This window comes from Panulirus ornatus, chromosome 34 (genome assembly GCF_036320965.1).
Source record: "Panulirus ornatus isolate Po-2019 chromosome 34, ASM3632096v1, whole genome shotgun sequence".
In the NCBI taxonomy this organism is placed as follows: domain Eukaryota; kingdom Metazoa; phylum Arthropoda; class Malacostraca; order Decapoda; family Palinuridae; genus Panulirus; species Panulirus ornatus.
This window is the reverse complement of record NC_092257.1, coordinates 3,454,541-3,479,887: the sequence shown is the minus strand read 5'-3', so window position 1 is coordinate 3,479,887 and position 25,347 is coordinate 3,454,541. Positions and strand designations below refer to the sequence as shown.

Genomic DNA, 25,347 nt, shown 5'->3' with positions numbered 1-25,347 from the left:
ACTAATTTGATACACTCAATCATGAGCGACTCTCGACATGGTTTTGCCTCATTTTACCCAGAAAATAAATTAGATATAAACTGTTTCAAAAGCGAAACATTACCTAATCTTACTTTATGTACTTAAACCCATTAAAGTAAGAAATCTAAGTGTAAATCATTGCTTATAATTTTTTGTTTCGACGATCACAAGGAAATAATTTAGATTTCATCGACCCTTCGAGGCCATTTTCATCTCTGCTAATGGTTGCCTGTACAACTAAGTGCCAATAATTCCCCCTAATTACCCAGTGTAGCTAATTGCCCATAACAATCTAGTGCTACCAATTACCTTTAACTACCCAGGGGTACACATAACTAGTAACTACCTCTTGCTCCTAATTGCTGGAAACTACCTTTTTGATGCTAACTACCTCCAACTACCAATTCTTGCTGATTGCCGGTAATTACCATGTGTTACTAATTGCTGGTAACAGTGTAGTACTAGTAATTGCTAGTTATTACCGAGAGCTATCATGTTACCACAAAAGAAGTAATGAATACGTAACAATGATATTTATATTTATAAAGGGTCTCAAAATACACGTAATGGAGGGTTTGTGGCGCGAGATGTTTGGTCGTCCAGGAGATTGGTAGCCCAGATGTTTGGTCGTCCAGCTGATCGGTAGTCAAGATGTTTGGTCGTCCAGCTGATCGATAGTCAAGATGTTTGGTCGTCCAGCTGATCGGTAGCCCAGATGTTTGGTCGTCCAGCTGATCGGTAGTCAAGATGTTTGGTCGTCCAGCTGATCGGTAGTCCAGATGTTTGGTCGTCCAGCTGATCGGTAGCCCAGATGTTTGGTCGTCCAACTGATCGGTAGTCAAGATGTTTGGTTGTCCAGCTGATCGGTAGTCCAGATGTTTGGTCGTCCAGCTGATCGGTAGTCAAGATGTTTGGTCTTCCAGCTGATTGGTAGTCAAGATGTTTGGTCGTCCAGCTGATCGGTAGCCCAGATGTTTGGTCTTCCAGCTGATCGGTAGTCAAGATGTTTGGTCTTCCAGCTGATTGGTAGTCAAGATGTTTGGTCGTCCAGCTGATCGGTAGTCCAGATGTTTGGTCGTCCAGCTGATCGGTAGTCAAGATGTTTGGTCGTCCAGCTGATCGGTAGTCAAGATGTTTGGTCGTAAAGCTGATCGGTAATCAAGATGTTTGGTCGTCCAGCTGATCGGTAGTCAAGATGTTTGGTCGTCCAGCTGATCGGTAGTCAAGATGTTTGGTCGTAAAGCTGATCGGTAGTCAAGATGTTTGGTCGTCCAGCTGATCGGTAGTCAAGATGTTTGGTCGTCCAGCTGATCGGTAGTCAAGATGTTTGGTCTTCCAGCTGATTGGTAGTCAAGATGTTTGGTCGTCCAGCTGATCGGTAGCCCAGATGTTTGGTCTTCCAGCTGATCGGTAGTCAAGATGTTTGGTCTTCCAGCTGATCGGTAGCCCAGATGTTTGGTCTTCCAGCTGATCGGTAGTCAAGATGTTTGGTCTTCCAGCTGATTGGTAGTCAAGATGTTTGGTCGTCCAGCTGATCGGTAGCCCAGATGTTTGGTCTTCCAGCTGATCGGTAGTCAAGATGTTTGGTCGTCCAGCTGATCGGTAGTCAAGATGTTTGGTCGTAAAGCTGATCAATAGTCAAGATGTTTGGTCGTAAAGCTGATCGGTAGTCAAGATGTTTGGTCGTCCAGCTGATCGGTAGCCCAGATGTTTGGTCGTCCAGCTGATCGGTGGCCAAGATATTCGGTCGTCCAGCTGATCGGCATCCGAGATGTTTGGTCGTCTAGCTGATCAGTAACCAAGATGTTTGGTCGTCCAGTTGATTGGTGGCAAAGACGAATGTTCGTCCAGCTGATCAATACCCAAGATGTCGTCCTGATGATCGATAGCCAAGATGATTGGTCGTCCAGCTGATCAGTAGCAAAGATGAGTGGTCGTCCAAATGATCGGCAGCCATGATGATTGCCTTTCCAACTGATCGGTGGCCAAGATGTTTGGTCGTCCAGCTGATCGGTAACCAGATGACTGGTCGTCCATTTAATCGGTAGCCAAGATACTTGGTCGTCCGGCAGATCGGTAGCCAGGATAATTCGTCTCTGTCTACGGATCATTGGCTATATCTGGCGTTGATTACTGGTCTCTGGGAAATATGATTAGCATTGAGCACTCATCAGCAGTGTGGCGTAATATAGTAGCTTAGAATGATAATTCAAAGGATCAAGCAATTATTAGCAACAGAGGACAGCAATTATAGGTAATCAATAATAAGAAGCAATAGTTTTATCATTAGTTGGGGCAGTAATTAGAAATGTTTTTCTTTATTTTGCATCAGCCAGCAATGGATTATTATATCAATCTTTAAATAGCTCTATTAAGTGGTTATTAATCATACTAAGTGGTCATTAGTAACATTAGGTAATTAGGAGTGTCCGAGTGTAATTGATAGGTTGAGAAACCACTTACTTATCTGGAAATAATTCGTTGTATAAGACAGTAAATACCGGTATCAGAAAGTTGCTATTCGTATCAGAAACTAATTATTAGCGTCAGAAGGAAATTATCGAATGTATCAGGAAATAATCAGCATGATTAGGGAGCAAATAATACAGTAATGTATAATCAATGAAGGTATCGAGAATCATCAAATACTCACCGGTACTGATCACAGTGATCAATAGAGATTAGTATTAATCTGAGTCATTAGGAAGTAATTAGCTGTATGAATACATTCCTTGCTATTTCTTTTTTGTTTGTTTAGATATCTTTCTCACTGCTTATACATCAACAGTAGGTATCTTGCTCACTTGCTCAAAGATTACACAGATCCATTAATCTTCTCTATCTATCTTGCTCACCCCTCATACAAATATAGTAATTATCTTACCCATCTATTCTTCTCTCCCTTCACATGAATTTATCTTATTCTTTTATCTTATTCGCATCTCGCATAACTACAGTACTTATTCATCGTTCTAAACCCTCTTATCTTGCTCAAGTAACTATCTATCTTCCTCATTTCTTACAACTCGAACTCCCTCAAACTTTAGACATGTTGATACGGTTATAATCCTCATATATTCACCACTTAATGAAAAGTCTTTCTCCGATAATCTTCCTCGTCAGTCATAATCTCAGATACTCCCTCACCACTCCTTACATCTAAATGTCTTCCTCATTCTCCTCATTTCGGGACAACTCCTTTATAACTCTGGGTATCTTTCTTGATATGCATATTTCTCACTTTTCATATCGCCAGAGATCTTCCTCACACACCTCTTTTCGATCCTCACAGTTCCTCCTATCTTCTTGAATGTTCCTCGTATCTCTAGCCATCTCCCTCACAAACATCAACCTCATAGTTATGGGCGTCTCTCTCTCACAACCCTAGACATCTTTCTCGCGGCTCTAGACATTTTCCTAGATATCTAGTTACTTCTTATAGCTTCCGAGATCGTCTCCACAGCTCTAGATGGCTTTCTTACAACTGCTTTATCACAACTCCCTCACAGCTCTAAATCTTTCTCATTGCTCTAGACATCTCCCTCACGGCTGTAGATTTTCCTCACAACTCTAAACAACTTCCTTCAACAGCTTTGGTCGTCACAATCAAAACTCTCCATCTGCACACATCTTCCTCACAACTCACACAAGAGAACCCTCGAGGATCAACCTCACAATCTCTCCCTCTCTCCCTCTCTCCCTCACAGCTCTCTAGCTACCTTACTCGCTCCCTTACCCTGACCGGGGCTAGCCAGGGCGACAATGGTTCACCCTGATAAACGCACCACTCATTACATTGGTAATTTGAATAGATGGGTCCGATTGGCCTCCTACACTGCCCAGCTCACTCTCTGGACCTGCTTCACTCTGTGTGTGTGTGTGTGTGTGTGTGTGTGTGTGTGTATGTGTCTGTGTGTATGTGTGTGTCTGTGTGTGTACGTATGATTCATCACGAATATTTATGAATCCTTGCGTTTTCGTGTGTGTGTGTGTGTGTGTGTGTGTGTGTGTGTGTGTGTGTGTGTGTGTGTGTGTGTGTGTGTGTACGTATGATTCATCAAGAATATTCATGAATCCTTGCGTGTTCGTGTGTGTGTGTGTGTGTGTGTGTGTGTGTGTGTGTGTGTGTGTGTGTGTATCTACGACTCGTTTAAGAACAGGTTCCGCCAATAGAGGTGAGTGCTTTAGGCGCGCTGCAATCTGTGACTCGTTTTTATAGCGGTTCCTAGACACTGGTGGCTTGGCGATATCTTGGCTAGCCACCGCTCAAGTTTACCCATAGTATACATAGATAGTTTACCCATAGTATACCTGTAATAGATAGTTTACTGACCGTGATCCACATCTCAAAGTCCTCGGATACTTCTGCTGGCTTATGTCTTACCCAAAGAGACAAATAGTGTGTTATTGAGTAAGACTAGAAATCCACTCTGGACATTGCAGCTACCACACTCAGCCCCACACACACACCTCTACAAACACAACCAACTCTCACCTCAACGAACACCAAACACTCACTTCAGCAAACACCAAACACTCACTTCAACAAACACCAAACACTCACTTCAACAAACACCAAACACTCACTTCAACAAACACCAAACACTCACTTCAACAAACACCAAACACTCACTTCAACAAACACCAAACACTCACTTCAACAAACACCAAACACTCACTTCAGCAAACACCAAACACTCACTTCAACAAACACCAAGCACTCACTTCAACAAACACCAAGCACTCACTTCAACAAACACCAAACACTCACTTCAGCAAAGACAAAACACTCACTTCAACAAACACCAAACACTCACTTCAACAAACACATCTATGTAACCTAATCTGTGTGTATTGCTTTCGAATTCGGGGCTCTCTGTTTCCATCCTTCCTTCACTGTTATCTTCACCAGTCTCCGGGTGAAGGGACACGACCAGTTATCTTTGGGTTTACCCAAATAAAAGATAACTGACTTCCTCTAACCATGGCTACCAACAACATCCTTGTTACCACCACTTCCTACCCCGTGCACAGTGCTGCCAACACAACCCAGTGCCAGCACTGTCCACCTGCGATCGAGGCTGCCAACACTAAATGCCTCTGACTAGGTTTACCAGCAACACCCTCTGTCAACACTGACCACCTCTGACCATGGCTGTCAACAACAACCCCCGTGCCACCACCACTGACCACACCTGGACATGACTACCAACATCCTGTGCCAACACTCTAGACATACCTTAGCCAGACCAGATGGTTTAATGTTGTACCCTGACAGAATAAATCGACAATTCCTGGTCTTCACAACCAAATTCGTTAACGATATTCTCATGTCCACATCCAGAGAGGAATCCACCAGCGGTCTGTTAGATTGGTCGCCCTGTTTATATTATAGAAACCTTCCAAAAAGTGGTATAGGATTTTTGCATATATCGTTGAACTATATACATCGTAACTCTTATAATCTGGTATGAATTAAGTAGGCATGTTTTGGTATCCGATGACACCATACACAACTGATGGTTTTGATCATTTGACGCTGAAATCATTCTTTTTTGGTACTTCAGAGTGGGTATCTATATCATACTTTTAAGATTATTGAAAAAAAATTTTGGCGTCTTAAATCGTGCATTTAGGATTTCTTTGAGGAGTCAGAAACTGATATACATCAAGAAGATATTTCACAGTGAATTCATATCGAATAACAAAACGTCCATGGCATATTTAGGGGTTTTCTTGTCCACTTGACATTACTTCTCAACTGAATGTCCCCCAAGAAGAGTAAGTCAGCTTTGAAAACGTGAAAAGATTTATAATACCAGTAATTATCATATTCGCAGGTATTCTACTTCAACCACATTCATTACCAGGAGTTACTGGAGCTTACTAATAATCATAACCAGTGATAATCACTCTAGGTCACCACTACTGATTATGACTATGACTGGTCGATAATAATCATCTCATTATTTCTGTAGCTCACCAGTAATTATCGAGCATTTGGTCTCATCCCGATGATAAATATACCTTTCGTTATCAGCATGGGAATCTTGGTTCTACATTCATTATGCTTTTTAACACTAATTAAAAACAAGTCATTAGGACATGGCTAGGTCTCGCATAATGAGGAAATAATCAAAAGCTTACATAGGAATTATAATGCAAATATTTACGATTGAACGACGAGTTAGAAAGAAGTCTTCCAGGTATCTATAAATGGATTTCTAAATGTTTCATGATTTTAGAAGAGGTTGCTAGACGGAGGATGCCAGTCCTTCGCTCAGCTCAAGATGATTTTGGAGCCCTGATAGTCAATGTATGGCTGTCCAGGTTCACAAGATGGGTTTTCTTAAGAAACTTCATCCGTCAGAGGTTTTTGAAAAGTAAAATGGAGAGAGAGAGAGAGAGAGAGAGAGAGAGAGAGAGAGAGAGAGAGAGAGAGAGAGAGAGAGAGAGAGAGAGATAGAATGTTGTCTGGAATTGCCTGAAGAAGACTAGGAAGCGAAGAGGTTTTTACGGTCATTTCTCTTTCTTTGGTGAGCGTCGTTTCGACCCCTAATATTGTGCATCAGTCTATTTCTCGCTGCTGAATGTCATTCTCTCTCTGTAGATCTACCAGTCTCTCCCATATACTGTATCTAATCTCTGGAATCTCTAGAGTCTCTCTGCTTGCTGGTTTGTCATTCTAAGATCTCCCGACTTCCCAAATCGATCCCCTTACCCCCCCCAGCCTTGGCACAGTGGACGAGATAGAGTCTTCCTTCCCGAGCATCGAGGACGAGATAGGCTCCGCCAGCTAACGAGAACAACGTAAACTCCCTCAGATATCAGGGATGAGATGGTCTTCCTCAACCACCAGAGACACAAGGCAGACGTCATCTACAAGGAAGACCCCTCCATCGAGCCTCATTTTGAAATACAGATCCCAAGAGACGTCAGAGATGAGGTAAACTCCTCTTAAAGGCACTGAACATGAGGCAGACTCCTCCTTCAGGTGCTGAAGATGAGATAGACTCCCTCTTCAGGCACTGAGCATGAAGTGTAGACTCCTCCTTCAGGGATCGGAGATGAGGGAGACCCCTGCTTCAGGGCCTCAGGACCAGTAAGGCTCATGGTGGTGTTGGTAGGCGAGACCTGGGGAGGCTAGCGTGGGGAGAGGGGGAGAGGGGAGAGGGACGAGTCCTGGCCAAGCTGCCAACACCCTGAATTATATATGTACATCCTTAATTGAACTTAGGTCCAGCCCTCTGCCTTCCTAGGGGCGGCCCCTTCACTTTTTCTTTATTGGGCTGCCGTCCTAATGTGCCGTTGTGGGATGACACCTTGTTGCAAAGCGGGGCGCTCATTTGCTACGGGCATTACTTCCGAAAATAATGTCGAGTTTTATCGTTTTGGAGGAAATTGGGAGAAATTTTGGAGGAAAGCAGAGGCTTTGGAGGGAATTGGAGGTGTGTTTAGTGTTAGGTGATACTTCTGCTGCTGCCTGTGGCCCGAAGGCCAACTGGACCGTCCCATCTATAGCCAAGATCCCGTCTGGAGCGACATAGTTGTCTCTACATTGTACACTGTACACCATACACTGAGCTGGTCAAAGGGGGATGTGTTCATAACTTGACACTGTACAATGCAGAACACACACGGGTCCAGTTAACCGGTGAGGAGGAGAGGCGCTCAAGAGCATACAGTGTGTACACCGTACGTGGCAGAACACAAAGGAACAATAACTTAGTCAGGAAGAGGTTGGGAGGGAGAGAGGACCTGTTCAGAGCTTCAGGAATCCTACGAAGGAGAGCAGACGGGGAGGCTGAGCTTCGCCTCCTGCCTCAGGGTTATGAGAGCAGATACCGAAAGCTGTAAGACGACTCGTATTGATCAGCTATCAACTTTACCTTCTGCTCTATGAAAACAAGAAAACAAGTGGTGATCCTTCTCTTGGAATCTCACAAAATCCATTGCAAGTGATCTTAGTACAGCCTGAGCATCTGCAAATCTACAGAAGAATATTCAGTCCTGTTTAAGAGACTATAAGCCATTGCGTCCCTATGAAATCCCCTGTAACGGCATCATGTAATGGACCTCAGATCCCTCTGCATCATTTAGTTAAGAATCGGATACTCTTAAACAGATTCTGTTCCCTTAACGAAACCTCTGCAAAACCTCCCTCGTACACAGGTCACGCAGGATCCCGTCGGTGTAGTATTTCATACCTCATTGTCCCCTCAGTAGGAGCAGTGGTCCCACTGTGGAACAGGACCAGAGCTGAGGTGCATTGTTAGTGCTGACATGGTATGCGCCACTGACAAGAGACTGTGTATGGTATGTGGGTTAAGAGCCACCATAAGACCACCTGCGGGGGAGCTCCCTCTATAAGACTCCCAGACAGACGCCAACGGTGACTGGATCCAAGGTAGCCACTCATGTCAGAGGAACTCCAGAGATCGACTCGTATTTTTCCATGTCTTTTGTACGGCAATGGAAACCCAGATGAATTCCCTTAAGAAAGACTGCCATGGCAATGGAACTCCAGAGAGACTGCCATGGCATGGAACTCCAGATAGACTCCGACATCTTGGGATATCTTCATCAATAAGAACAACAGTTTCTAACGTCGCTAGGAGACTCAAGATTTGTGCCTGGATCTTGTAAACATTAGAAGGGCTTCTGCAAGGAACACGCCTTGCCTGTGTTGAAGGAAAGGTGTAGAAATACAGCATTGAATTCATACGAAATCTGAGAAAGAAATTTATGCACTGAAAATAAGTAAATGTGGTGAAAAAAGAATTGAACTTTAGATATATATATATATATATATATATATATATATATATATATATATATATATAGAGAGAGAGAGAGAGAGAGAGAGAGAGAGAGAGAGAGAGATGGCAAGGGCAAACTATGCCCCAATCTTGGGAAAAAAAAGTTGATATAGAGAAAAAAGTAGAAATTCATCTTTTTCTCAAAACAACAGAAAAGTCTTCTCTTATAGGCAACTTGCAGGTCGAAGACCATCCTCATAAATGACCACAGTAGGAAACATATACGCTTTAAATGATAACCATATACGAAGAAAGATGGAAAATAACTCATCCATAAAACTGAGATATTCACTCGACCATAGAAACCTACAAGAGATCTCATCCCGAAAAATTGAGTAAAAAAAAAAAGCAAAATCTATGGAGTTTAACAGCACGAATTCAGAATACTAAATGCATTTTAATGTTCAGCGATGCTCAAGACTGCATTCCCATACATGATAATGCTTACTACAGCACTCTACCAAATGATGATATTCTCTCTCTCTCTCTCTCTCTCTCTCTCTCTCTCTCTCTCTCTCTCTCTCTCTCTCTCTCTCTCTCTCTCTCTCTCTCTCTCAAGTTGTCGAGGTTTCATGGTTACAAAAGTCTTTATGATTGACCTTATTTTGTCATCATTGGAAGGTCATCTTTGCCCTCTACTCTGTGTGTGTGTGTGTGTGTGTGTGTGTGTGTGTGTATGTGTGTGTGTGTGTGTGTGTGAGCGAGCTTGGTTTTGTGTATCATTGTCTGTACGTTTGTTTGCTTGCTGTGTATGTCTATATTTGTTCATTTGCTGTGTATGTCTATGTTTGCTTTCCATGTTTGTGTGTGGTGTGTCTGTTTATTGGTATATTAATGTGTCCTAAATGTGTTTCTTTGTTTGTGTCTTTGTGTTGTGTATACATTACTGTCTTAAAATTTGTCCTTGTGTGTGTGTGTGTGTGTGTGTGTGTGTGTGTGTGTGTGTGTGTGTGTGTGTGTGTGCGCGCTTCTCCCTCCTCATTTTTCCATGTGTACGTTTGTACGTGTGTATCATCGGGAGGCTGACTTCAGTTTATGCAAATACTGAGTGAGTGTGGCACTGCCCAGCTGAGTGTGTGTGGCACTGTCCAGTTGAGTTGTGTGGCACTGCCCAGCTGAGTGTGTGTGGCACTGTCCAGTTGAGTGTGTGTGTGTGGCACTGCCCAGCTGAATGTGTGTGGCACTGCCTAGCACGACGGGTCGTTGAAGGCTGTTTTATTTCCAGTATATGGGCGATAGGGTCACTGCAACGCGTTGTTCGTCCTAGTCTGAACAACTATCGTGAGGCCGTGACTTTAAATCGTTGTACGACAACTTTAACCATTCAGGTACAACGTCTTAACCCCTTGTTTGCCACAGCTTAATCCCTTGGCAACGGTGAGCTAATCCCTTATTAAGCACGACTTAAAACCTTCAGTAACAGGATTTTAGCCGTCGTACTCAGTGGGTTAAGTTGTTCGTACTCAGCGGGTTAAGTTGTCGTGCTCAGCGGGTTAAGTTGTACTCAGCGGGTTAAGTCGTCGTACTCAGTGGGGTAAGTCATCGTACTCAGTGGGTTAAGTTATCGTACTTAGTGGGTTAAGCCGTCGTACTCAGTTGTTTAAGTTATCTTACTCATTGGTTTAAGTCGTCGTACTCAGTGGGGTAAGTTACTGTACTCAGTGGGTTAAGTCGTCGTACTTAGTGGGCTAAGTTATCGTACTCAAGGAGGTGCAGATTCTCTCGGGGTCTGATCTGGTGTCTTGACGTCAGATTAACCCACCATTTGCAGACGCTACGACCAGCCTCCAGATGTAGCCCATATCTCTATGTCACTCTCTCCGAACAGTTACAAACATAATTTCCAGAAATATAATTTCAGAGACGAAGAAATAGGGATGGCGCTGACGCCTCACACTAAGAACTAAAGATGTTTCCGCGCATCCAGACCCCGCCTGAGACCCCCTTGTGATACAATCAGGACCACAGACTGACAGCTAAGGAAGCTGTTCTGACCTGAAAATGGTAACAGGACACAACACCAGCGCTCGTAACGAAGACGTAGGTACAATGTTCGGGGCCCAAAAATCAAAGGGATCAAGATGCCGTGTTTCGTCGGTGAACATTCGCTCTAAAATGAAAATCAGGGGTCTCTATCATGCCCCAGATTGACAACAAACCTCAAAGTAATGGATGTGGACTATCTCAAAGCCACGAAGATGATGACAGCACCGTCCACGAATCTAATAGCTGTAAACAGCTGTCAGGGTCGCAGGCATGACCATTCGAAGGTAGTCATAGGGCCTCAGATGACAATCAGGGGCTCGAGAACCGAGCTTGGTACCCGAGCGCCGTGTGAAGACCCTGAAGGAGAGGGAGGGGAGAGAGGGAGTAGTGGAAGATAAGCAGCGAAGAGCGCTGGTGGGGGAGAGGAGGGGGAGAGCGCTGCAGCTGAAAGTGGTGCTGGCGAGAAGTGGGGGGGAAGAGAGTGATGGTGGGGGAGGAGGACAAATTCTTTCGGCCAGAGGGGGTGTTTGTGGGGAGGGAGGAGGAGGAAGAGGATAAGCTCCTACAGCCAGAAGGGGTGCTAGTGAGTTGGGAGGAGGACAAGTACTAGTAGCTAGACGGGGTGCTAGTTGGGGAGAAGTACCTGTAGCCAGAGGGAATGTTAGTGGGGGAGGAGGACAAGTTCCTGCAGCCAGAGGAGGATGCTGGTGGGTTAGGGGGAGGAGGTGGGGAGGAGGAGGCGGAGGAGGTCCTGGAGGCGGAGGGAGTGATGCTGGGGCAAGAGGACGGGGGAGGATCCTGCAGGCAGGATCGTGTCGATCACGACTTCCTGCTGGCCACACCCACACCGCCTGCCATGTTCAGAGGCAGTTATGCTGAACATCTCCGGCTCCTCCCCTGTTCGCCTGTCACGATGAACATCTCCAGCAACTCGCACGTCATGCTGAACATCCCCGAATCCTCCCCCATCTACGTTTCACGCTGAACACGGCCTCCGCTTCCCCCTGTTTCTTGCGCCTTATACTCGACGCCTCTTCCATTTCCTCTGTTCCTCTCCTCTTCCCTACCACTTCCACTGTCCTTATCCTCTTCCCTTCCATTTCCATTGTTCCTATCCTCTTTTCTTCCATTTCCATTGTTCCTCTCCTCTTCCCTTCCATTTCCATTGTTCCTCTCCTCTTCCCTTCCATTTCCATTGTTCCTCTCCTCTTCCCTACCATTTCCACTGATCCTCTCTTCTTCCTTTCCATTTCCTCTGTTCCTCTCCTCTTCCCTTCCATTTCCTCTGTTCTTCTCCTCTTCCCTGGTTTGTTGTGGCCTTGAGGGACTGACCGAGATCCAGATCCCTGCAATTGTGACTGTGTCAGACGCCTTGAAGTGTCTCCTCAGACGGAGTTTAGTCTCTTGATGGACGTGAACGAGAGTAAATCGTGAGATACTTATTTACATGAGAGACACCGAGCAATGTGGCGAATCTTGAGATTGTCTTGAAGTGTCGAGTGTTTCTCTCGTGTTGTGCTCCCCAGTAATCCATGTAGAGCAGGTACACTTGACGAGTAATGGATGGAGCAGACTTAGTATTTCTCTGTGTGGATATAGAGCAGCCAAGACGGGGTAGAGAAGGAGAATGATAAGTACCTTTTTATGGTATTTTTTTACGGCTTTTTGAGTTGGGTCCTGTGTGCTCTTGTCAAGGACTCCAAGACTTTACACAAACACATCTCGTGTCGTGGGTGTATATTGCTGTTTCTTGTACGGAGCCTTGAAGGGCATTCTATCCCTTGGCCATCACAGTCACTTTTAATGGGTACTATAGAGGAGTCCACTTTCAGGAGGTCTTTTCACTGTGGCTAGATTTATTGGATAGATATGACAACGCAGTCATTCAGTCACGCTGAGGACATTACAAATTTTCATGATATTATGTACACTTTCATCTTGAGGAGCTACAAGCAAAGTGAGAGATCAGGAGACATTCTGAGAGGCTTGTCATACGGTACATATTAATCTTGTAAGGAGACATTCCCAGTAGACTACTCCTACATCCTTACCTACACACCAGGAAACTACTCCTACATCCTTACCTACACACCAGGAGACTACTACTACATCCTTACCTACACACCAGGAGACTACTACTACATCCTTACCTACACACCAGGAGACTACTCCTACATCCTTACCTACACACCAGGAGACTACTACTACATCCTTACCTACACACCAGTAGACTACTCCTACATCCTTACCTACACACCAGTAGACTACTCCTACATCCTTACCTACACACTCTGACATACGGGTAAATTAAAATTCCTATCACTGGTCAACAACAAGGACTTATCTCCCTGCTTCTCTCTCCCTCCCTCTCTTCCCAGCAGACGTGCTTGACACAGACTGCCCCTACGGGTGTGAGCAATGTTCTCCCGTCAACGGGTGTGTGGCGTGCAAGCCTCCCTTCTTCCTCCTGTTGCAGCGGGAAGGGGTCAGACAGACGGCCATTTGCACCCGCGCCTGTCCCCAGGGATTCTACAACCTCACCAGGAAAAAGAAGAGAGGATTTTGTGCGAGTAAGTTGTCTACATCATCGTCCCATGCTCTTACTGTAAAGATACATTATATACATATATATATATATATATATATATATATATATATATATATATATATATATATATATATATATATATATATAATCATACTTGGTCTTAACTATACCCTGTTGTCAGGAACCTGTTTTAAAGGCTTTCAGGTGAAGCCGGTGCCCAGTCTTCCTCATTATGGGCCCGTGTTGCAGCATTTAAGAGATGCCCCATGCATATCTAAACACTGGCTGGCTCAGGGTTTATCGCGACGTAAAGTGTTGACTTACCCTCTCCACCAGCCAGCATTTAATCTAAGTCTGGCCTCTTGCTATGGACACACACACACACACACACGAGACCAGTATGACACTATATCATAATTATTCAGAATTACCATCATGCTAATGACTGTCTTTACAATATGGCCATCAATATGTAAGACATGCTAAAAATGATCCTAATAATTATCTATACATAAATATTTTATTGTATGAAGACAGGTTTATGATCAATACATACACACACACATATATATATATATATATATATATATATATATATATATATATATATATATATATATATATATATATATATATATATTACGAGAGGTCACAGTGGTGCGCGTGATCTAGTATTTGCAGATAACCACGAGGAAAATGAAGCAGGATAAGTTCACAAGTGCACTTTCGTGTAGTGATCACATCGTCAGAGAAGATACAAGAATGGGATAAAAGACGTAGAATAGTCAGTTGATATACAAGGACGAGACGTAGCTAAGACGCCATTGGTAAACAAGCTATGTCTCTTCCATGTGCATCAACTGACTGTTCTACGTCTTCTATCTCATCCTTGTATCTCCCCTGACGATGTGATCATTACACGAAAGTGCACTTGTGAACTTATCATATGGAGAATGTTAGTAACAACGTTCCTTTTCCATAGAATGCATGTTGCGAGGCTGCAGAGAATGCTCCACCAGGCATTACTGTTCGGTCTGCAAGAATGGTCTAGTGGGTCACGCTGGCCGGTGCCGGAAAAGGTGCCCACCAGGCACACACCTCAGTCCCCGCTCCCCCAGGCTCTGCATCTCAGTCTCCACCACGCCCACACCAGGTAAGGTCAACACCCTGTCCAGAGTCTTGACTAAAGTCAACACGAGTGAGGCATTTCTAACAGTCGGGGCTACCCAAGTGGGCAGTTTATGGTCTTCAGGTAACGTCATGGTCTAACAAGGTCAATAGATGTGCCTTGCTAAGCGTCCATACCTAATAAGGTCTATGAGAGTGCCTAAGGTAAAGACCAGGTCTGAGTAAGACCACTAAAGGTACCTTGAGTTTAGTCTTTTGTCAAGGAAGGACACTGGGAATGCCTCATGTACGTGTCAGGTAAGGTCACTTGGAAATCCTCATTTGATATGTGTCAGGAAGGTCACTCATGATAGCTTAAACAAGGTCACTGGTAATTTCTCAAGTCATGTTCATGCCAGGGAAAGTCTTATGATACATTTTTAAGGTCAAGTCAGCAACAAAAGTTACCCTTGTATCATGCGAGGTCACCAGAGGTCACGCATGCACCATGAAGGCAAGATAAAAGTGACCCTCATCAAGCTCACTAAACCATTGCAGCAGATTATTTAAATGCATTATGCTGTGTTCTATGAATGCATTATGCTGTATTTGCTGTATGCTATCGCCGAGTAATAGAGTGCCTAGCCAAAATGATGTTGGTTATATGCTGTATGTTATCACTGGGATAAAGACTGGCCAACCCAAAGGATGTTGCCCGGAAAGGCTCTAAAGGCTTATCTCTTATCTCACAAATTGCTCTTTCTCGCAAACTCCAATCATAAAGAGTTTCTCATTTTGTACTCTCACGCTATTGGTTCTCTCACGCATACACACCCGCCTGATACTGTATCCTTATACGTACACTCCATCATTCGCTTGTGTCCCTTTTACTTTCATGTTCTGGTTCGACACAATCATATTTTTTTGGTCAGTTCTCGGACACTTCTACCTCAAGCACGACGAACCAATCACCAACACTCATCCCTAATCTTGACACCTCTACCTCGAGCACGACGAACCAATCACCAACACTCATTCCTAATCTTGACACCTCTACCTCCAGCACGACGAACCAATCACCAACACTCATCCCTAATCTTGACACCTCTACCTCGAGCACGACGAACCAATCACCAACACTCATTCCTAATCTTGAGAAACTCAACAGTAATCATATCTATACCCGCTGCTTTACCTCACTTCCTCCAACAGCGAGGCCATCACTCCAAAATACGCACCCCAACTCACCTCGTCTGTCTCTGTTACCACTTCTCCGTCTAACCCTCCCATTCCTTCTTACATGACTCACCTTCTACCAGACACATTTTCTTGCTCTCGCCGAAGTTCGACGAATCTTTCTCGCTCCCCCATCCTCATACCCACGAAGGATGAGGAACGTTTCAAATCGGGTGAGGAATTTTTGCAATCTAAGGTGGACGCCAGTCTCCTGCCTCAGTGACAACGACCAAAAGATCAGGTGACTCACTGGAGGAAACATAGAAACCATCTTTGAAACAACACTCAGAAACCAGTATTCTGATACACCAGATCGAGCAAATATCAAAACATTCTATCTAAAGAAATGAAGAAATCCTCGGACCATTCCATCCTCTATAGTTCTTGAGAGATGCCTGGGGGACATTAGGAACCTGATGGCTGAAACTAAGTCGTGATGCTGGTAGTCACAAGAGAGTTGATCCCCACGCGAGGTGAGAGCTGTGTGTGTGTGTGTGTGTGTGTGTGTGTGTGTGTGTGTGTGTGTGTGTCTATACCGAAGGCGGAGGCCGTCATATCTACGGATAATGACACAGTCATGGTGTTTGGGATGGTGATTGTTGTTGATCAGAACAAGAAGAAAAAATATATATCATATTAACCTATGAGGGCAGGGCTACAGATCACTGATCAAGCAGGTGATAACATTCATGGAGTAACCCTATGGGACCGCCGGGTGTGTGTGTGTGTGTGTGTGTGTGTGTGTCTTACACTGGTCATCGAGGGGCGCGCCCAGACCCTCTCAGGTCCCTCAGACCCGACATCAGTCGACGATCCTCAGCTCCTAGTTGGGCAAGATGGGTCTGGGGTGATCACAGGGCTCCAGCCTCGGCCTCTGGTGCCAGCTTTTATGTCTATCTAAATCACACATGTCGATCTATCGTGTGGGGGTCTATCCACCATCGGTCTAGTCATGCAGTGTGGTGTCAAGAGACGTATGCCAGCGCTCGAGACGTCATGCCGTATGGCTCAGGGGAACACTGTAAACCTTCACGCAATACTCACCTCATCTCCACAACAAACGTCTCAAGCAAGACGATAGCCACCTTCTCCCGTTACCTCCTTAACTCTAACGTAACCACACCCGCAGACCTCACACCTATACAAATTTTGCCAAGTATGCGCGATCGACACCTTTATTACACCTCTGCTGAAGCTCGACAACCACTGAAATATGCACGGCACACACTGCCATGCGTCTACAACGCACGGCCAGAGAGACTCGTTAGCTTGGGGTTATCAGGGCCAGCAAAAGACTCGTTAGCTTGGGGTTACCAGGGCCAGCAGAAGACTCGTTAGCTTGGGGTTACCAGGGCCAGAGAGACTCGTTAGCTTAGGGTTATCAGGTCCAGCAGAAGACTCGTTAACTTAGGGTCATCGGGGGCCAGACTGGGTTACCGGGGCCACACGCCATTTAGCAAGAAGTTATCGATATCAATCGCTATCACTGGCTTATCTGCATGAGACATCCTATGGTGAGCGGTATCAGTGCCAGACGCCCTTCACTGCGGATGAATCGGGGGTTAGACCCTTCAGCACATTGTTATCGGTGCGAGGAGAGGAGGGGGGGGGGGGGAAGGGGGTCCTGAATATTCATGCTGGGCAGGGCCAAGGTCCGTCAGTGGGTAATGACAGACCAGACTTCCCTATTGCCACTGTGATCAGCGAAAATGATACGTGCTGCAGCACCCCCCCACCCCCCACCCAGGGAGTCAAAGAGGGGGGATGGGGGAGCCATACCCCTCTCCACACACACACACACACACAACGGAGACGTACCCTTTAACGCAGATGTTCTGTGCCCATAACACAAATGTTATGTCTCTTCACGTTGACGAGGGCAGAACAATGGCATCCTGTATAATACAACAGACAAGATGAACAGTTCTATGGAAGTGGTTTCCGAAAGGATGAGGGCAGAGGTATCGGCTACAGTGAGGCCAACACGAAGGACGATCCGATGCTGAAATTATAGGCTGGAGGGGAACACGAATGTAGAATGATAGGCTGGCGAGGAGGATGACTGTAGGAATTATGGAAGAATTATAGGCTGGCGGGTCGTGGTGGCCTGGTAATGCTGGCTCGGTGCATCTTGGGCGAGATTTATGCTTATCAAATGACACAGGTTCCCTGTGACAGATGATGGGGCTAGGGAGGGCCTGCTCTGCCCCAGCGGGGGCTGCCCTCACCTACCCTGCCCTCACATGCCCCGTCCTCACCTACCCTGCCCTCACCTGCCCCGCTCTTACCTTCCCTGCCCTCAATTGCCCCACTCTCACCTACCCTACCCTCACCTGCCCGCTCTCATCCGCCCTACCCTCACCTGTTCTGCCCCCACCTGCCCCGCCCACACCTGGTGTGCCACCTGCCCCGCCCCGACAGGTGTGCACATGACGGGTGTGGCTGATATCCGTCTTCCATGTAATACCGTCACAACTTTCCGTCCACACACCTAAGGCGGGTACTGTCAGATGCCTCTGAACCACAACAAGGATCGTCTGAGGTTTGCTTACTTGTCACAGCTATCGTCCGTAATCTGGTCACCTGTCACAGATATCGTCAATAATCTGCTCACCTGTCGTAAATATCGTGTATGATCAAGTCAGCTGTCTGACCTGTCATTTCCCAATCCATTTGCCTGGCGGCGCTATCTTCGTTGATCTAACAAGCTGTCTCAAATGTCCTTTGCCCTCAATTATCCTTTCAAACAATGGAATTGGAAATATAGTGTGTGTGTGTGTGTGTGTGTGTGTGTGTGTGTGTGTGTGTATAGGTAGGTAGAGTTTAGACTGAAGAGGTTCTATCATTTCTAGGGACACTAACAGATTCTCTTTTGTCTGGAACTGGTGCCAGTGAGTGCTCTAAAGGCACTTGGATTGTCCTTGACTTTTGTTTATTGATGTTTGTGATATGGTGAGTGACTGTCATGTTTGTCGTATGTGGTGTCCAGGTGGTTGGTGCTTTGTTAAGTGGGAGTGGCTGATCATTCAGGGAGATTGGAGGGTGCAAGTTGGATGCACATCTGTCAGGGTTATGAGGGTGTCGGTGGACTTTTGTGAAGGTAGAGACGTTCCAGTTTGTGCAAGACAGTGTTCTTACTGCTTGATGTAGTGTTGTATGTTTGGTACTGCTTGTGGAGTGCTTGGGGTGCTGAAAATTAAAAGGTCGTTTGCATATGAAAGGATGCACACAGGAGGTGGAGGAACGTTCATTAGAAAGAGTTTGGAGAGTGTTTGGAGGGAGGACAGTTCCCTGGGAGGTTTCATTGCAGAAACTGAGTGGTCGAGATGTGCAGCCCTTGTGGGATAACTCTGGCTCTGAAATCGTGAGGAAGGATTACAGGTGTGAAAATAATGATTTCTGAGAACATAATTAAAACAGTTGGGTCTCATAAAAGAAGACATTGGCGGAGGCACTAATCAGATACATAGTGTCCAACAGAAGAGAAGTTCCTAGAGAGAGCATATATATATATATATATATATATATATATATATATATATATATATATATATATATATATATATATATATATGTGTGTGTGTGTGTGTGTATATATATATGTATATATATATATATATATATATATATATATATATATATATATATATATATATATATATATATATATATATATAATATTAAAAGTGGGGCCACCTGAGCCCACCAATCCCCACTTGTCTCCAGTATATATAATGTGTAGAAGTATCACCAGCTGCTGTTTACATTATCATCAGGTTCTGTGTTGTGACATCTGTTGGCGTCTGCCTCAACTGCCTCATTGATCTGCAGATTAATGAACACATTACTCCTCCTGATAAACTTTTGCTGCTTCTGATCAGCTGTTCTTGTCCACTGTATCATTTTATCAGAGTCATTTTCACAATCATCTTGAGAATTACCTTGAGCTATCTCTTCCACCGAGTTTGTTTTATGAAGACAATTACTTTAGATTATCTGCTCCGGAATATCACATTTTATTCACACATGTAACTCGAGTTTTCTGTTCCAGGTAGGAAGGACATGTGCCTTGCCAGAGATTCTCCGTTAATTTAGCTTCATATATGAGTGTGGGAGGAAACCAATAAATCAATTTAAACCATTTTCTTCAGCCTTGATGGACATTAAACAGATAAGATTGTTCATAATCTTCATCCAACAATATACACTTACACTTGATGACTTATTTATACCTGTAAAATGTGTTGTTAACCTACAATGTAAACTATACGCAGGAATGTCTATGACGTTTTAAAAGCTTATGGTCCTTATATGTCTGAGATTATGGATGTTTTACTCAGAAGTAACATATAGTTATATATCTCTGGTCCATTATGTAGGAGAGCGACATATAATATGTCCCCTTAATGGTGTTACATGTGATAAATCATATGTACTCGTCTCCCGAATGGCAATGTATAGATGCACCATATGTACAATGCTTACTTAAACGAGTCCCATTTTTCATATATTGTGTAAAGTGTACTTAAACAGTTTTGATCATTAGAAAGATTTACTCCAAGTTGCACAGTTTTCTAAGTGTGTCACTTACGAAGTCTTCGTGAGTCTGTGAACCGTTTCTGCAATCCTGTGACCTGATAGACAAGTCTGTGTACCAAACTCACGGCTCTGTAGCCTGGTAGATAAGTCTGTGCACATCACTGACAGCTCTGCAGCGGTAGATGAGTCTATACATCAAAGTGACAGCCACTTTACCTTGGTAGATAAGTCTGTGTCTTAAGCTAATAACATTATACCCTAATGTACGACTCTTTGTCTTGAGCTAACAACATTACACCCTAATTTACAACTCTTTGTCTTGAGCTAATAACATTTTACCCTAATGTACGACCCTTTATTTTGAGTTAACAGTATTACACCCTAATGTGCGACATTTTGTCTTGAGCTAATAACATTATACCCTAATGTACGACTCTGTGTCTTGGGCTACCATCACTGTGCATTGATATGCGAGTCTTGAACTAACAGTGCCTAACCTTTACAGACTTGGAGGGGAACGAGATAGCGACAGCCAACACAACATCTTCGACTCAGGTGGAGACGTCCAGATCTGCACCCGACGTCAACGCCACCTCTCTCCTCCCTCCAACACTCAGCGAGGAGAAGAGGAAGAAATTCAAGGAGAAGAGGAGAGAGAGACACAAGAGGAGGAAGAATAAAAAGATGCGTCAAAGGAACAGAAGAAGGAAGGAGAGGAGAAGAAGAAGACGACGCAAGTACAGGAAAATGAGAAAAAGAGGAAGGAAAAAGATGACTACAACAGAGAGAACCATGAATACAACAGCATCAACAGAAACTACATCACTGCCACCAACAACACCACCACCACCACCAACAACAACAACAACAACAACAACACCAACAACAACAACACCAACAACAACACCACCAACAACACCACCACCAACAACAACAACAACACCAACAACAACAACACCAACAACAACACCAACAACAACAACACCACCAACAACACACCACCACCACCAACAACAACTTCAACAACAACAACTTCAACAACAACAATAAAAACAACTACAACAACTGCAACGACAAAAATACCTGACTACACTTGACAACAAAATCATCAACACCTGAACCACTCTCGTGTGTGTTTACTTTGGCATCAGCTGATCCATCAGCTGACCCATCAGCTGACGCAACAGCTGATTGGATCAAAACAACTATCTTCGCCCAGGTGTTCCACTGATCCTATGGCGTCAAAGAGATGACCGATCCATCTGAATCTAAGGGAAAAACAATCTTGTGTCCCAACCGCAAGACACTGCATTACAGCTCATTTTCGCCCACTAATTTATTTGTTTTCTGACGTTCCTAATGTTGAGTGTAAGGTTCACGTGGGTCTGAGGCACTTCCATTTTACTAACGTAATACTCATCCCCTTTCCATGTGCTCACCATTCCCTTGACATAACAAATCAAATACATACATACACACGAAATATATACCCTCAACACAACGCTATAAGCACAGCATACACTCGTCATATAAGACACTGTATGCCTACTACGAACTTTCTCTGCTTCCACTCACCCCATCCTCAACAAATGCACTCAGGCAATCACAAGACATTCGCCAGACGCTTTTTTTATACCCATGTTACGCACCATCACGCACTCAACATACAGCAAGTCGCAGCGCACTTGCTAAACACCACACATTCATCTTGTACTCATTACAAATACTCTAGGTGCTATATATTCATCAAACACTCCTCAGAGATAATCATGCACACTCATCAACCCTTAAACATTCATCACACATGCACAACACACCACTCATCACTCTAAAACTGTATGTGACTGCTCTCAGCACTGACACGCAATGAAGTCGATGAGTATGTTAACACAGGAGGATAGCAGACCAAGCAGGACGCAACTGTATAAGCAATGAGTGTGTGGTGAGTCACAGCCTCCACTAACGGAGCGTGTGGTGAATTTGAGCTACAGCCTCCACTCCTGAGTGTTTTGTGAGTGCCTCTGCCCCACACACACACACTTTAAGATTAACCTAGATGAATTTAGCATTTATTTCTGTACATTAGCATGGCAAGGCCTTCCTCACAGCCCACACTATCGATAAGTTTAAACCTCCCACGCGAGTCTGCAGTAAACAATGTACGTCTAATTCGAGTGTTGTGTGTTAGTCTTTACGTAGCTCATGATTCTTACGTGGGTCTCATGTGAATCTCGCCCAAATCTAAGGTCAGTCTCATGCGAATCTCACTTGGGTTTCATGTGAAGCTCATGTGAGGATCGTAGGTGTTTCATGTGAGTTTCGTGTAAGAGCGTTTTGAGAGTCTTGTTTCTAGTTACCCACATGTCGACGTTTACGGACCATCCATGCTTATGAATTTTGCATATATGGTCATTCAGGCTTTGAATATATTAGATTGTCCATATTTCCAACATCCTAGATGATTTATGTCTTCAGTGCAGTCGATTATCCATTTTTCCAACGTGTTGGATTAACCATTACTTCCCAGAAAATCCTTGAGATTCCATTAGAATGCTGAAAGTCAACTTGGTTGTACATTCAGTTAACTAACCTCTTTTGGCCTCTCGATTGCCAAGGGGTCATTAAGGCTGTCACCGTCAACTCATAACCACCAAACGAGCCATCTTGAACACCTGAAGAAGGTGTTCAAGATGGTCCAAAGACCATAACATATTCTCGCTTCCTATGAAGGCCCTACGATATATCCAGGGCCTCTGCAAGTTATTCAAAATAATCAAGAATTTCCACGAAGTCTGGAGTACTCATAATCTGTTGCAATGGCATTTCAAATGATTACAGATTTCTGATGAATTGTATATTGAATCACTGTATCCGGGAATGTGTGTGTGTGTGTGTGTGTGTGTGTGTGTGTGTGTAAGTAATATCTGTCAAATTACTATGCTGTATCAAGGAACCGAATATGCTCTATGTTCCTTTTAAGATAACAATAGTGAAAAACAGCAGTGCTTTCTATAATCTAATTATGCATCAACTTTTCAGCAATTCTTCCTCAGTCATTTCTCCTGTAGTCTGAATCCACTGTGCCAAACCATTTATGATGCACTATTGTATTTTCTGTCGTATCTTTACACCATTTTCTTTGTCAAATAAAGTATACAGCTTGGTATCAATTTATCATCCTAAACTTCTGACTACCGCTATTGTACAGTTCATTGTATTTGATTATTAAGATAACTAATTGTAATACAGTTATTGAGTCAAACATTTAAGCTAAGGCTTCGGCGTCGGCTTTGATAAGATAATAGATTTATTTGATTTATTGTATCATGTGTAGACGTTCTGCTGTATCAAGCTCTCCAATTTAGTGTTTGAATCCACCAGTCACTGATTAACCAATGATTGCCTAATTCTCATGACTATTTTCTTTTTTGTTGCTACATCAGATTCTTTTTGTTGCCACATCAGATTCTTTTTTTCATTCTAGTTGTATCATGTTAATTCATTGTATCAGATTAGATGATCTAATTCATCTGATTTTTCAATTTATATTGATATATATTGTATCAGGTTACTATACTAGATTTGTTGTATAATCATGGAATGAACTTGCCGAATTAAAAAAAAAATATAGACACATTTGTCATAGTAATATACTACATTCACAAAAAAGTATTATACTGACTTTTTACCATATAACTTGCTGTATTATTCTAACAAATCACTATACCAGTCTACTGTATGCCACCATATAATAAATCACAGTACAAATCATTGACAAAATACGATAATTTCGGTGGGCAAGGATGATATTGAAGGAAGTTGATTTAACTAATCATAGGATGAAATATGTTCAGGAAGAATTCTGTCTATACATTGGTTACTTATTTTTATGATTCGACTTAATACGGCTTTAGAAACTCGTGTGGATGATCTTTTAACATAGAAATATCTTTTTATGTCAGTTTCCCATTAATGAGTTTTAGAAAAGGAAGAATTTCATGGGAAACTATTACTTTTGTGACTAATTCGTATTCTGTCATGATCTGGATAAATCATGACTTTCATACTCTCTCTTGGTTAATTCGTTTATGATTATTGATATCCGTCATTTCCATTCCTTTTGCAGAGACTGTGGAACAGAGAAAAACCAGGGAAGGGTGGGTTCAAACTCTATATATGTGTACATTTCTCGTCTGTTTACCAGAGGGACGGGTTTGGGGAACTGAACATATTCTAAGAGGGTTCTCTTCAGTGGGGTGGAGGAAAAGCTAGGAAAATAGATGAGAAGTAGGAAGATGACTTATTCTAGCCCTTAGTTTTGGTGCTACGCTGAAAATATGATCGTTGAAATGGCACCTATATAGACAAGCATTTGTGACAAGATATGATTAACTACAACCAATTTGACTTATCAGTCTATCAGCCCTTTCCCCGCCCCAAAATACCCCATTTTCTGATTATGTTCCTGTGTTCTGTTTGGCTTCTGCTGGATGATTCAGGGTCCTGTTACCCACTTTCAAGGTCGATGTGTTTGTATATACCTTATGAAAAATTTCCCCTTGAATGTAAATGCAAAACCCTCACCCTAAGAGATACCACTGATTACCCGTAAGAGTTAATGTCTAATAATCCTGAATGAATTATGTATCCATTTTCTCCTTTGTAAGTAAATACATAGTATATTAGCTCAAATGGAAAGCTTTAAAAATCAGCTCAAGTAACAAGAACTGACTCGTGTGTGTGTGTGTGTGTGTGTGTGTGTGTATATATATATATATATATATATATATATATATATATATATATATATATATATATATATATATATATATATTGGTGTCGGGTGAAAGGAGACGAAGCATATCTGACTGCTCCATACCTGTATATATAATGGAATGCATATTCTTTGTCAGTTGTCGGTAAACAAAAATTCTGTCCTATGCAGTATAGCAGAGGTATAATGCCATATAAACCTTTTATTCAGCACATAATAAAATTTATCTTTCACCTTAACGATTTTTTTTCTTTAATCCTGTATGATTACAGATAATCTCCTTAGTGATATTCTGATCCTGTTATGGTTATTACCAT

The 25,347-nt window shown here is 43.3% G+C and overlaps 1 protein-coding gene across 3 annotated transcripts in view; it reads left to right on the top strand.

Moving 5' to 3' along the window:
• Positions 1 to 23,914, top strand: part of LOC139759784 (uncharacterized) — a 206,895-nt gene extending 182,981 nt beyond the window's left edge. For 2 of the 3 annotated variants that reach the window (XM_071682238.1, XM_071682239.1), the window contains exons 3-5: positions 13,205 to 13,396; positions 14,357 to 14,527; positions 20,762 to 23,914. In XM_071682238.1, coding sequence (XP_071538339.1) covers positions 13,205 to 13,396; positions 14,357 to 14,527; positions 20,762 to 21,306 — 908 coding nt within the window. In that variant the 3' untranslated portion in view covers positions 21,307 to 23,914. The remainder of the gene's footprint in view (positions 1 to 13,204; positions 13,397 to 14,356; positions 14,528 to 20,761) is intronic. The other variant, XM_071682240.1, reaches the window with a different exon arrangement.
• The last annotated feature ends 1,433 nt before the right edge of the window (positions 23,915 to 25,347 follow it).